The sequence below is a fragment of the Rhinatrema bivittatum genome, chromosome 4, assembly GCF_901001135.1.
Source record: "Rhinatrema bivittatum chromosome 4, aRhiBiv1.1, whole genome shotgun sequence".
Classification (NCBI taxonomy): Eukaryota; Metazoa; Chordata; class Amphibia; order Gymnophiona; family Rhinatrematidae; genus Rhinatrema; species Rhinatrema bivittatum.
Window position 1 is genome coordinate 404,544,442 of NC_042618.1, and position 15,349 is coordinate 404,559,790.

Below are 15,349 nucleotides of genomic sequence, written 5' to 3' on the forward strand. Positions count from 1 at the left end.
TGAAGAGGTGCGAGCCGGTGCCTAGAGGAGGGCCCAGAGAGTGGAGCAGGACCATGGACAGCGGTGGCCTCCAGGCCGCGAAGAGCAGGAACAGGCAGGCATCTGGGGTGGCCTCCAGGCCGAAGGATGGCATCGCAGCGGTTTCCCTTGCCGCTCAGAGTCCCGGTGGAGTCTTCCCCGCCGGAGAAGGAATCTGCAGCGGCGGCTTCAGGGTCGCATTGAAGAAGGCAGCGCCGGCGGCGGTCTCCGGCCGCCCAGGGGAATCCCCCGCTGCAGAGGCGGAGCTCCAGCGGTGGCACAGGCCTCGAAAAGGAAGGTCGGCGGCAGCAGCTCCACACCACAAAGGAGCAGCAACTTGGTGGCGGCACTAGGCCACAAAGACAAACAACAGCGGCGGCCTAGGGTAAGTGAAGGCCTGCTTGCGGGATAGGCTCCGCGACCAGGATCGTAACAGCATGGACATGTTTTTTTTTTTAAACTATCTTAGAAGTGCAGTCCAGATGTATTCCATGCATTAAGAAAAGTGGAAGGAAGGTCAAATGATTACCGGCATGGTTAAAAGGCGAGGTGAAAGGCTATTTTGGCCAAAAAAATATCCTTAAAAAATTGGAAGGAGGAGCCATCTGAAGGAAATAGAAAAAAGCATAAGCATTGTCAAGTGAAATGTAAAACATTGAAAAGACAGGCTAACAGAGAATTTGAAATGAAGTTGGCTGTAGATGCAAAAAACTCATAAAAGAAACTTTTAAAAACATATCCGAAACAGGAAACTGCAAGGGAGTTGGTTGGCCCATAAAATGATTGAGGGGGTTAAAGGGGCTCTTAAGGAAGATTTATTTAGATTTATATATTCTGCTTTCGGCACTTCAAAGTGTACATCAAAGCGGATCACATTCAGGTACTATAGGTAGGAAGATAAGGCCATCCTGGAAAGACTAAATGCATTCTTTGCTTCCGTGTTTACTAATGAGAATGTTGGGGAGATACCAGTTCCGGAGACTGTTTTCAAGGGTGAATTGGATGAACTGAACCAAATCACGGTAAACCTGAAGATGTAGTAGGCCAAATTGACAAACTGAAGAGTAGCAAATCACCTGAACCAGATGGTATACTCCCTAGAGATCAAAGAACTCAAAAATGAAATGTAACCCGTTATTATCCATGATTCACATATATAATACATCCGATACCGCTCGAATCTTGTAAACCGTTGTGATGGCAATACCGAACGACTGTATATAAAACTCGACAAATAAATAAATAAAATAAATATTAGTAAACATTTGTAACCTACCATTAAAATCGTCCATTGTACCTCAAGACTGGAGAGTGGAAAATATAACCTCAATATTTAACAAGGGTTCCTCGGGTGATCTGGGAAACTATAGACCAGTGAGCATGACTTCAATGCCAGGAAAAATATGGGAATCTATTCTAAAGAACAAAATCACAGAACATATAGAAAGACATGGTTTAATGGAACACAGCCAGCATGGATTTAGCCAAGGGAGGTCTTTCCTCACAAATCTGCTACATGTTTTTTTGAAGGGGTTAGGGGTTAATGAACATGTGGATAAAGGTGACCCAGTAGATGTAAATGTATTTTGATTTTCATAAGGTGTCTGATAAAATTCCTCATGAGAGGCTTCTAAGAAAACTAGAAAGTCATGGGATAAGACGTGATGTCCTTTCATGGATTGCAAACTGGTTAAAAGACAGGAAACAGAGAGAGTAGGATTAAATGGTCAGTTTTCTCAGTGGAAAAAGGTAAACAATGGAGTGCCTCAGGGATCTGTACTTGGACCAGTGCTTTTCAATATATTTATAAATGATCTGCAAAGGGGATAAGACGATTGAGGTGATCAAATTTGCAGATGACAAAATTATTCAGAGTAGTTAGATCACAAGCAGATTGTGATAAATTGCAAGAGGAAATATTGAGACTGGAAGCCTGGGAGTCCAAAAGGTACATGAAATTTAATATGGACAAGTGCAAGGTGATGCATATAGGGGAAAATAACCCATGGTGTAGTTACATGATGTTCCATTTATTATTAGGAGTTAACACCCAGTAAAAAGATCTAGGCGTCAATTTGAAATAGTCGGTGCAGTGTGCTGAGCAGTCAAAAAAGCAAACAATGTTAGGAAATATTAGGAATGGCATGGTGAATAAAACTGAGGATGTCATAATGCCTCTATTGCTCCATGGTGAGACTTGCATCTGAATGCAATTCTTGTCGCCACATCTCAAAAAAGATATAGTTGCACTAGAGAAGGTACAGAGAAGATAAAGGGGATGGAACGGCTCCCCTGTGAGGAAAGGCTAAAGAGGTTAGGGCTGATCAGCTTGGAGAAGAGATGGCTGAGGGGGGATATGATAGAGGTCTATAAAATCATGAAAGAACTAGAATGAGTAAATTTGAATAAGTTATTTATTCTTTCAGATAACAGAAGGACTAGGGAACACTCCATGAAATTGGCAAGTAGCACATTTAAAACAAATCAGAGAAAATTCTTTTTCACTCAACATACAATTAAGCTCTGGAATTCTTTGCCAGAGGATGTCTTTAAGGCTGTTAGTGTTACTGGGTTTAAAAAAGGTTTGAGCAATTTCTTGGAAGAGAAGTCTATAAACTGCTACTAATCAAGATGACTTAGGGAATAGCCACTGCTATTACTGACATTAGTATCATGGGATGTATTTAATGTTTGGATACTTGCCAGGCACTTGTAACCTGGATTGGCCACTGGACTTGATGGACCCAGGTCTGACCCAGTATGGCAATTTATGTTCTTATGGGTTAATGGAAGTACAGTTTTAGATAGGATGGACACGATTATTGCACACATTTTTAAAGAAGGAAGGGGAGATGGTTGTGGGTAAGGGCAAGCTGGAATAGATTGTGGAAATCTTAAGGCCCTGACTACTTTGTGACCCTTGAAGACCGGATTCGGCGACCCCTGTATTACAGTATCTTTCTTTTGTTGGTCCAGTAAAAGGCATCACAGTCTATATAAATTCTAGTTTGCATCTACCATATCCATGTACGTTTGGCCCAGTAGTTTACCCCTGCTGAACTGGAACCAACCTCTTTTAGGAAATAGCACCACAAACCTTCATTTCTAACTGCCCAGGTTACTTTTTCTATTTTTATAACCTTCCCTGGCCCAGCCACTGCAGCAAAGATCCTTGGTCAAGAGCCAGAGACTTCAATTCCCTACAGTAGGGGTTCCCAACCTTTTTGGGAGCATGCACCCCTTTTCAACCTCCAAACTTTTCACAGACCCCCACATGCTTCCCTTTCATTTTTACCTGCAGTATATAGAAAAGTTATTAAATGAATAAAGAAATAATTATATGCACACCATAATATATAAAATAGTAAATAATGCTTTGTGATATAAATGGAATATATATAATTGCAAAGCACAGCAGTAAATATGCAATAATATACTTATAGTCAATAACTTATGTAATGAAATTACAAGTACCACACAGCTGGATCTGGAGTGACTGGGGCAGTGAGAGAGAGAGCGAGACTAGCAGGGTGGAATAGAGAGACAGACTGGCACAGATGGACTGGGAGAGAGAGAGAGAGAGATATGGAATGGTAGAGGGGGTCAGAGAGACTGGCCAGGATGGACTGGTGAAGAGAGCGAGAGACTGGCAAGAAAGACTGGTGGAGAAAGAAAAAGTGATACACTGATGGGAATGAGCTGGTGGAGAGAGAGAGAGAAACTGGTGGAAGGAAACAGAGAGAAGGACTGGTGGAGGGAGAGAGATTGGTGGGGGATGGACTGGTGGAGAGGGATAGAGAGACTGGAGGGATCAATTGGTGGAGGGAGAGAGTGGTGGGGCTGGACTAATGGAGGGAGGGAGAGAGCAATATTGGCAGGGATGAACTGGTGGAAGGAGAGAAACAAAGAGTGACTAGTGGGCTGGACTGGTGGAGTGAGAGAGACTAGCAGGATGGAAGGTGAGGGAGAGAGGGGGTCTGGTTGGGATGGACTGAGGAGCAGAGACAGAGACTGGTGGGGAAGGAGGGATGTTTGTGACAGGCCCACATCACTAAAAGGGAGATGTGGGGAGAGGTTTGGTACACATATCGCTTCCAGCTCTCCCTCCACCCAACATATTTTTTGAAAATCATCATTACTATTTTTAAATAAAATAATCTGTGACCGGGAAACCACTCTGTTAGTTCGATTTTGGTGATGGTCCAATGGCTCTCTCCACACCTGCCTGTTCCCCAATTCCATACATCAGAGATAGGACACCCCCAACTCCTAAAGCAAGAGGATTCGCTAAAGACATTTTGTACCATTGTCACAAAGTGCTGGACATGTATGTCAGCGACATTTCTGGACAGAAGAACCTTCTAAGTAACAAAGAAACCCCTGGCCAGTTTCACCATCTAAGAAAACTACCACCAAAATTATTCAAGTGCATCAACTAATAAAAATTCTTCTATATAAGAGGGGGGCAGAATCCCAATATAAAACCTGCACTTCAAGTTCTACAATATTCTGCATTCATAGAAACTCCCCCAAAAAAAGGGTGCAGAGGAGAATAAGAGCACTTCCCCTTACCATTCACTAAAAAAGATAATCATCAAATTTGGTGTCAGCTCATTAACACAAACTCCTTCTACTGCCAGGAACATTGTACAATACAAAATCTTGCAAAAAATGTACTTAGGACTTATAGAAAGTCTGCCATACCATAACACCACACCCTAACTCCCAGACTCAAACATAACAATCCCAGGGGAATTCTGCGCAAAAAAACCCTTAAAATTCTGCAAACTTTATATTGGTCAAAATAACACAATTTACATTTAAGTAATTACATTTTAAATTAATACAGAAAAAAGTTATTACTTAGAGATGCAGAATTTTAAATATTTTGAGCAGAATTTCCCTAGAAATTCACTATAAAGAGTGTCCCTTCCACTCGCTCTCCCTACTCCCCTGGCCACTTTGCCCTCTCAGGCCCCAACTCCTCCACCTGCCAGTATCTCTCCCCTCCACCCTTCCTACTCTATCCCCAGTCCCAGAGTTGGACCCCGTTCTTAGTACTGCCCCTCACACAGACTCCCTCTGTCCCTCCCTCTCTCTAGTACACATACACAGACCCCTCACTCTCTCACGCACACACATCCCCTCATACAGGGTCCCTCTCTCTTGCATACACACCCACATAAGCTCCCTTTTCTCTCTCACACATACATCCTCACACAGGCTTACCTATGTCTCTCTCTCACACAGCCCTTCACACAGGCTGTTTCACACATACACAATCCCTTCACACAGGCTAGCACCCTCACATACACATGAGCTCCCAATCTCTCACACACATACACACTCCTTCACAATCTCCTCATATAGGCTCCCTCTCTCTGGCACCCACACTCAAAGTATCCCCCCCCCCCCCAGCTCTGTCACCTCCCATGCTCTCTTTCACACCCTCCTGCTCACCCCCCTTCCCCTTTCTCTCACACACATTTGCTCAACGGGGCCTTCATCTTCGCTGCAAGTGGAGCACGTCCCGCAGCACACGTGGGCCTTCATCTTCTCGTGCTCCGTTCACGACATGCTGGGGTCTCCGCTGCTATTTTCTGTGCAGAATTTGGCAATTCTGTGCTCCGCAGAAGCACTGAATTCCCCCAGGACTAACCTATGAAAGGCAATACTGAAATAAATTACAACAGGCCCTAAAACACCAATACACCTTCTACTAAGAAAACTGAACAAGTCCAGCTGCTGTAAGTCCTTATATAGAAACTACATGCTAGCAGAATGCCTCACCTAAGTCACACATGCACAGATCCTTGCCAAATACAAAATAAGAGAGACCATAAATTATAAATACAAACGTGCAGACAAAAAATGAACTGGAAACCGCAGTGCAACAATGGTAAAGCAAAAAAATTGCAATCTTCATAAAACAATACAATCAAGAAATATAAAGTATCAATAATAGTAAAACCATATTAATAAAAAGAATATTTCAAAACACAACTGAAATATAGAACGTCCAATAATTAAAAACAAAGTATTTTTAAATTTCCCGAATACTAATAAAATATTTCAAAACATCAGATACATCAAATAGCCAACAATTAAAACTAATAAGGATTTTAAAAATTTCCCATTCTCCATATTTTGTAGCTTTTGATTTCCAGTCATTCTGAGATTGCTGTACATTAGGAGAGGAGCACACAATCTCTCTCAAACACACACATGCTCACGTTCATTCTCAATCACACACACATGGTCCCTCTCTCTTCACTCAGACAGTCCCTCTCTCTCACACACACATGACCTCTGTCTCACATTCATTCTCACTCATATGCATGGTCCCTCTCTCTCACACACACACACACTCACAGTCACAGACTTCTCCTCTCTCATTCACACAGACACTCACACCCTCACTTTCACCTGGGCCTCTTCCTCTTTATTTCCTGGAGTCGGGGGTGAGGAGATCCTGTGGCTTCTTCCTAGCAGGTTGGGATGTGGTGGCAGCGGCCCTGCAGCATTTTTTAATCTTCAGCTGCCAGCAGAATGGGTGCGCTAGCAGCCCTGCTGCCTCCTTCAGTCTTCTCTGACTGTGGTGCACTGGCAGCTTATCGGGCCTCTTCTGTCAAAGCGTGGACTTTCTTCTTGTATCTCTGCTCCCTTCCTGCGGACCCCTTGTGGTTTGTGAACCATACGTTGGGAAACACTGCCCTACACAACCCAGTTTGCACACACTCTAGCTCCATCCAGCAGGTGTCACCATTGAGACATGGCTGAGACTCCTCAGGAACAACCCCTCTGCAACATCTCCAGTCCCAGCTGGCCTGGGTAGCAAGCCTGAGTCTTCTGTATAGGAGTGTACAGGACTACTGCTGAGTGACTGGGCCTACCCATTATCTTAAATACAAAATTACTTTTTAAACTGCAATGCATTTTTTAATTTAAAAAAACATATGCAAAGAAAAGCAAGTGAGTAGCTGGGTATGTGTGTGAAGCATTCATGAAATTATCAAAGGTTGAAAGATACAAGCTTTCAGAACAAGTAAGGTCTAAAGAATGGGCCTTGGCATTCCTGAAAGATTGGAATTACTCAAGGTAGCTTGCAATTTAGGTACAGTAGGTAAATCCCTGCTCCAGAAAGTTTATAATCTAAGTTGGTAACCGAGGCAATAGAGGGTGAAGTGCCTTGCCCAAGGGAGAAGCAGAACTGGAGCCCTGGCTTTCCTGGTTCTCAACCTGCTGCTCTAACCTCTAGAGCACTACTCCCCCTGGCTGGCAGCTGGTTGGTACTTGACCAGTCTGGCAAGACATTTAAACCAAGAATATGACTGCCAGCAATCCAGCTGATCACTTGCCTTTCAAGCAGGAGTCTGGTACGGACCATGGAGTAGTTGAAATTACATAGGCTTACTGTCCCGGTGGTAGCCACTCTACTGTAAACAAAAGTCCAAAAGGTGGAAGGAGGAAGGGCCATGGTGGAGCCTATGAGCATATGTAATGTCAGTATCCATGCTGTGTGGCAGGCTGCTATTTGGTGAGAGGAGTCAGGTCTAGGGCAAGTCTGAACAGTTTCACCTCAAAAACTTAGAGATGAGGTGACTGAGTGGAGATAGGTGGGAAGGAACTGAAGGCCCGGGGGTGGGGGGGAGAGATTGAAACATTTTTCAAAATCTAAAGTTGGCAACCTTAAATTTTGAACCATTTGTTATCCTAACTAAAGATATCTCCACCCAACCATTTGTTGGTTTTCTTTCAACAAATTGTATCTTTGGCAGAACTGTACTGCAGTTTAGATTTTCTACTGCTGTATTTTATTTCATCTTGTAGTGCTACACAAACAAATATTAGCAGCATTATTTTTATAATACATGCGTAAGTTGGCTCTTTGATTATTACTCAAAGGCTGTATGTGTAAAAAGTATGTAAAGAAGTGATTTCATATGTACTTTTATACATACTGCACAGAGGTGTTCCTGGGATGGAGAAATCATTTGCGCATGCACTTAATTTTTCAAAAATATAAACATGAATGTCCGATGGACATGTACACCCATTTTCTAGCATGGTGCAAATTTGTGTGCCTCTGCCATGCTAATTTTCAAAGCAGACTTTGTACATGCAGACTTCAGCCTTGCACAGGCTATTATAAAATTAAACTTGATAAGCAGTATTTCTAGTTCTTTTTATGACCTCCAGCTTTAAAGAAAAATATTCTGTGTGATTTTCTCTATTGATAAACCAGCTTTGCAAAGGGAAGAAACAATTGCAGATGTTTGGGTGAAAAGCTGTTTCTTAAAATTTCAAACCAACAGAAATCCATTGATACCTTGTTTTTCAAGTCATCACTTTAAGGGTTTTTTTTATTTAATTAATGTAATCCACATTAATTGTTTTACTCATGTTGAAATAGTTTATTCATATCCTAGACATGTTCATTTACATTACAAAACTTATTAATGTCGACCTTTTCAGATCAAACTCTCCCATTTTGCCTGTGTGTTGGTTTAGTTCATTTCTGCTGAATATCAGCATTAAAAAAATGCAGTTCTATTTATGTAAAACAGCTTGATGGTTCCCCAGTTATCCCTAGAAAAAACTTGTACCAGCATTCTTCATTTATAAAAGTCAGGATATAAAAGTATACAGGGCCCATTGTCCAAGAAATAATTTAAAAGCAACTGCATGTTGCCAAACTATGCTCTCCACCCAGTTACCAAACACAGGATACAAATCAGTTTGTTTACCTCTCACAATTGAATGCACACAAAAAAGGTCTCAGCACAGTCCTGTTGTCAGGTCAGTAGTCAGCTTTAAAATGCTGAAATATCCTGATAAAACTTGCATTTCTGATCCCCTCCCTAAAGCGTCTGTCAAAGGTCTGTTTTCCTTTCTGGGGCTACTCCCTACTGCCTAACATAAACTGTCAGAACTGCTGGAGGACAAACGGCCTTTTCAAAACAGCATAACTTGCATTAAAAAAAAATGGGAACGTTCAGCTGCCTTTTTTTTTTTTTTTAAATTTCCTTTTAATTACTCCGGCCTTCTAATTTAAAATCAGTTTGGTCTGGAGGTACTTCACACATGTTAAGTCACAAAAGGGGTTTGGAGACACAGAAAGGGGATTTTAAGGCTCCAGAAGCAGGGAAAGGGCGGAGGGTGTGTGTGTGTTACACATACAGGTCTCATTATTGCTGGCAGAAACTGCTTGCATTACACTGCAGGCGCTGCATCTTGTATTACAGAGCTCAAGAAGAACGCATCACACGTTTGAGGCCAGCTGCCTCCTGCTGGTCAGACTCTGTAAGGCTGGCACACCAACAGCATACACATTATAGGTCACTGCCAACTAAGGAGGTGAATTAAATGGGCCCCAGCTGTTATCTTTCTAACTCAAAAGCCCTACCCTCACAAACACATTTGCAGACCGTTCCACAATTAGCAGGTAACTGTCAGGCATGTCACAACCCAAAAGGGACTCCCAAAAGAAACACTTGCAGGCCGATACAGTACAGTGCGCTTTCTTACGGGCCGATACAGTAAAAATCGCGCGCACAGGAGAGTGTCCTGTGCGCGTGATACAGTAAATTAATTTATTTAAATTAGGGCCGGCGGTAAAAAGAGGCGCTAGGGACACTAGCGCATCCCTAGCGCCTCTTTTCGGACAGGAGCGACGGCTGTCAGTGGGTTTGAGAACCAAAGCCGTCAAAATTGAGCGTCAGCTGTCAAACCCGCTGACAGCCGCCGCTCCTGTCTGAAAAGAGGCGCTACGGACGTGCTAGTGTCCCTAGCGCCTCTTTTTACCACCGGCCCTAATTTAAATAAATTAATTTACTGTATCATGGAAACCGGACGCCGGCAAAATTGAGCGTCCGGTTTTCATCCCCGCGGGCCCATTTAAATTTTTTTTTTTTTTTTTAACTTTCGGGACCTCAGACTTAATATCGCCATGAGGCGATATTGGGTAGGCGCTAATTTCTGAAAGTAAAATGTGCGACTTGGCTGCACATTTTGCTTTCTGAATCACGCGGGAATACCTAATAGGGCTATCAACATGCATTTGCATGTTGCGGGCGCTATTAGGTTCGGGGGGGGGGGGGTTAGACGCGCGTTTTCGACGCGCTATTACCCCTTATTGAATAAGGGGTAAAGCTAGCGTGTCGAAAACGTGCGTCCAATCGCGGGTTAACAATGCGCTCCGCCTGAGCGCACTGTACTGAATCAGCCTGTTAGTCAGGGAGACCTGAGACGAGGAACAAGATGGGAACATACTCTTGTGTTAAGACTGTGAATGTAGGAAGCTCAAATGTTCTAATTTACCAGCTCTAAGTTGCACTAGTCACCCTTCTGCTGTAAAATCACTACTGCTCAGAGCTGCAGGCAGAGCACAACCAAAAAATGAAATGGTAAAAAGCATTGCCACCATGGCTAGTTAGTACATTAAGTTGCCAATCATGTGCATAATTTGCTTGCTTGGAATCTTGTTGGGAAAGGCAAAAAAATAAAAATGGAATCTTCTAAGAAACTCTGTGACTGAACCAATACAGAAATCTCCAGTCTGACAACTGGAACTCAAAAGAGTTAATGTTAAAAATTCACTCTGCTGCGTAACTCTTCCATCCCCTCCCCCCATTTATAGGCTGCAAAATATTTTTGTCTCTGTGTTCCCCCTCCCCCCAGCTCATCTGAACTTTCTTGTCCTCCCAGCATGCAGGCTCGCAGTCAAAACTACGTCTTAACAGACCAGAAAAAAAAAAGAAAGAAAAAAAAAAAAGAGGTTAATAAGAAGTGGCAATGGAAAGAAAACCGGCAATCCCCAGTAACCGATAAGAGTGACAGTGGCAGCCCTTTATTGTCTTGTCTTCAAATATGGAGTTAAAGATCTTTTTTGAAATGAAAAAACAACCTAAATTTTGATGCCTTTGAAAAAGAGGAAGCACAAAACAACAACAGGGGGTTATTGCCCGCCAGCCACAGGGGAGAAGCTCCCTGATTCTTATTCTCCCTTTTGAAGGCTGTTAGAAATTGTATTAAAAAAAAAAAAAAAAAAAAAAGAGAGCAGCAGGAGAAAGCCTCCTGAGGCTGGAGCCATTTCCTGTGATCATGTATAATGTGCTTCAAAAGTTGTGTTTTCCCAATTCTGTTGATCAGGTGCACCTTACTTCGGATCTTCCTTCCCCAACATACCTTTTCTTTTCTTTTTTTTTTTTACTGCTCTGTTTACATCTGATGTGACTCAATGACAAGCACTGTCTGAGGCTGGGAAGCAGACCTGTCATGTTGATTTATGGGCCCATCAAACCACAACTTGTCCAAACCGAAGCTTGCAGTTCATTAATTAGAGTTGTGACTTTGAAGTCAGCTCTCAGACTGTGGGTTTTTTAACATTTGGCTTAATTTATATGCTCTTGAATGTAGATCTCCGAGGGGAAAAACTGAAATTCCCTTCTTGTCTTTGAACTTCTTTTGACCGCGCAATAATCATTTCTTTGTCCAGAGTGATGCCTGCATCCCAGAGTCATTAACGCTCATTGAACTGCCACTGATGACTAAGCCGCACTGAATTAGAAAAACAGCTAGCAAAACAAAGCTGAGAGCATTCTGTACAGCGATATCTCACAATTACATGCCTTCCCTCCTCCTGCCATTTCCATTTTAATTGCAGTTAGCCCTTCAGATTTACATTTGGACACCTTTTTAATCTGTTCCCTTTTTACAGGGCTACTTCTAATAAAGAAACGGGAGCGCCAAAATAATAAAAAAAAAAAAAAAAAAGATACAGAATGCAAAGCTTCTGCCTTGACCTTAGCTTTCTAATAGGGGGCTTCCCGGTTATTGTCCGTAGCAGTCCACACAGGCTGTCTCTCCCCCCTCTCCCCGCCCATCCCACGTGAGGTGCTAACATGTTAAAAAAAAAAAAAAGTTAAAGGCTCTTCGCAGCTGCTGTATTTTGTGTTACTGAATGGGCTTGAGCATCAGAGTGTGGCATGCTCGTTAGAAACCCAGCAAGCGCAACCACTCTCGACCCCAGGAGGTTTCCTACAGGTTAGCTGGACGAATGGGCATTCAGTAGTCAATGAGTAGCTGGTTCCCTGGGAGCTGCAAGTCCCAAAGTTAAAACAAACAAACAGCAAAATGAATGACTACAATAAAAATAACATTTCGCCTGTACCTCTTTAGGCTGTTTTCCAGCATGCTGCTGTTGGAGAAGCTGAAGCTGCAACTGTTCCTGCTGTTTCTTATAAAACTCTTGAAGCTGCTGCTACAAAGAAGAGGAGAAACGGAGAAGGAATAAAAGGGGGTGCCAACTCAGGATCTCCTTTTAGCAAGACGTGCAAGCTGCGGCTTGGAAAAAAAAAAAAAAAAGCCTTCTTTTATTTGCAATGCTCTGACCTTTTAGTTTGGAACATGACAATAAGTTCGTCACACACTGATTATTCCTGAAGTTATCATTTTGTAAAATAATCTCCAAAATGAACTGATGAGAACCAGGCCATCTTCGACACCAGCTAACATGGGGGCAAGGAATGACAAAGCACAAATGTCCTTGCTGGTAGAACCTGGAAACTCTGTCGTGAAACATGTATCCTTGTTAAGTGATGGGGTTTGGATGTGTCAGTGTGTTCAATACAGGCAGACACCATGGGCATTTCTTTTCAGACAGGAAGTGAAAACTGTACCATCAGCTTGGAGGCCCATTCAATTGGATAGATGAGAAAGGAGGGAGGGCACTAATGATGCACCATGATATGCCATATTTAAAGGGAAAAAAAAAAGGCAAAAACAGTTTGTGCTGAAATATGGGCTAAATATTACTATAACAATAATATTTATTAGAGATGTGAATCGTGTGCCCGATCGTCTTAACGATCAGGTTCGGATGGTGGGAGGGAAAAATCGGATCGTTAGAGATTGTGAATTGGAATCGTTCCGATTCCAATTCACATTGTTAATTTTTTAGTGAGGCCTGAGCAGATAAACAAAACCCCACCGAATCCCCCCCCCCCAAAAAATGTTAAATTACCTGGTGGTCCAGTGGGGGGGGGGGGGTCCCCGGCGCGATCTCCTGCTCTCGGGCCATCGGCGCCATTTTGGCTACCACTGATAAAAAGGCGCCGATGGCCCGAAAACAAAAACCCACCCCGACCCTTTTCAAATTACCCCTTTGCTTCTCCCACCCTCCCGACCCCCCCAAAAACCTTCTACATGTACCTGGTGGTCTAGCGGGGGGGTCTGTGAGCTACCACTTAACTTAACATTTTGGGGGGGGTTCGAGAGGGTAAGGAATTTCTTTTAAAAGGTCGGGGTGGGTTTAGGGGTTGTTTTGGTGTGCCGGTTTTCCCACCCTCCCCCAAATAATTCCCTTGCCCTATTTAACGATACAATATAAATGCTCCTGACGATAAATCGTGGGCATTTGTATTGTATCGTGTACTCTAACGGTTTAGAACGATTTTAAAATTATCGGACGATAATTTAATCGTTCAAAAACGATTCACATCCCTAATATTTATTAATATTTTCAACTGCTTTGAAATATTCCCCCCCCCCCCCGACAAAATAAATGCATACTTGAAGGAGGCTTTGTACAAGAACCTCGAGTGATGGCGCTCTCTGCTCCCATAATGTGGCTTTGGCAAACTGTTCCCTACCTTGCAGTCTGCTCCTCAATGCTAGGACTTCTTTGCTATCCCACTAAGAGTGTAAGACCTATAGGACCTAACACATGCTGTACAGTTTTGTACTGTCTGCCTGCTGTAACTTTGTGTACCTTGAACATGTTGTACACGTTACCTCCTTTTTCTTCTGCATTATTACATATACTCTTCACCGCCAATAAATAATAGTTATTTACAATGACGGTAACTTTCAAATGGATGCGTGGGGGCACATATATGCATGTGTGGTCACACGCACAGATGCGCAGTTTTATAACACGCACGCACATAGATGTTATAAAATAACCTAGGCATGCGTATCTGGGTGCCTAATTTTAGGCTTGTGTGTGAGCCCAGCAGAAGTCAGCTTACGGACACTCAGCTGAGGATATTTTATAACAGATGCACGTCCAGCTGATGACCTCTTTCACCAGTTCACCCACCAGTTTGCCCAGTGGATCCTCCCAACTCCCCCCTTGGTTCTTTAGCCTGCACTCCCCCCCCCCCCCCCCCCCCCCAGTTAGCCCAGACCCCCTCAAACACCTCACGGATGCCTGTTATTTTTATTTTTTTGGATTCAAACCTCTTCCATAGCAGAAGTTACATGGCACTGGACCTGGGTGCACATTTCTTGGTCCTGCCCTGGGTATCACCACCACGCCCACACTCCACACCTTTTTTTCCTCCGATGTGAGATACTCACACATCGGGGACTTGTGCGCACATGCGGGCAAGCTTTTAAAATCAAGCAGACACGCGCATGTCCTACACGTGCGCCCATCTTCCGATTCCGGCACGTGCCCAGCTTTTAAAATTCACCTTTGAATTAACATAAATATAGAAACATGATGGCAGAAAAAAAAAGGCCGATGGTCCATCTTACCCGCCCATCCACACAATTGCTTAAGCTCTGCAATCCCTACCACTCCCTCAGAGTATACAAAGTGCTGCACAGAATAGTTCACATGGTGTATTGCTCTTGTCCCTAAGAGGCTACAATCCAAGTATGAGCACAGGGAGGTTAAGTGACTTGTTTGAGATGACACAGAGAATCCAGGATATGGGCACTGAATGGGGCTCTCTGGGTTCAGAGTCCTAACCTACGCTTCCAGCCCTGTAGCCCCTGCAAACTCTGGACATATATTTGAATGAAAACATGCAGTTTATTCTATATACCGGCACATGGCTAAGCAGTCAATGTGATGAAAAGTACAATGCCAGCGCAACAAAAAAAACAAAAAAAAACAACTTTTCCATGTGCCCGCATCTAATATTAAATGTTTCAAGAAGTCTCATGTTTGTAGCAATTATGAATTCACTGGAAATAGTCAAACATCATTTCCACTCTCTTCCCTGTATTGGGATGGTTCTTATCACATCAATTCTTGCTGCAAGTAGCAGTCTGGACATCTGCTTGGACTTCTGTCTCACACATGTGACAGGTCAAGTGAGCACTTAGCATTATGGGAACTATGGACAGTTTTATGACCAGCACTTAGGACTCTGGTAATGGTCCCTGATGGAAAAGATCAGCTTGGGAAGGCAGCGCAGGGTGCTGCAATACCTCAGTGCATTCACATTTCATTTGCTTCTGTAGCATAGATATTTTAAGAGCACACTCTAGTTCTAAAGTAGGCGCGATGGCCACGTTCTGTGCAGTGCAAGGGTCAGTT

At 43.2% G+C, this 15,349-nt stretch overlaps 1 protein-coding gene across 1 annotated transcript in view; it reads right to left on the minus strand.

Moving 5' to 3' along the window:
- Nucleotides 1–15,349, minus strand: part of FOXP1 (forkhead box P1) — a 1,246,052-nt gene that overhangs the window by 170,779 nt on the left and 1,059,924 nt on the right. Inside the window, 1 exon segment of the mRNA XM_029601088.1 lies at nt 12,191–12,280. Coding sequence (XP_029456948.1) covers nt 12,191–12,280 — 90 coding nt within the window.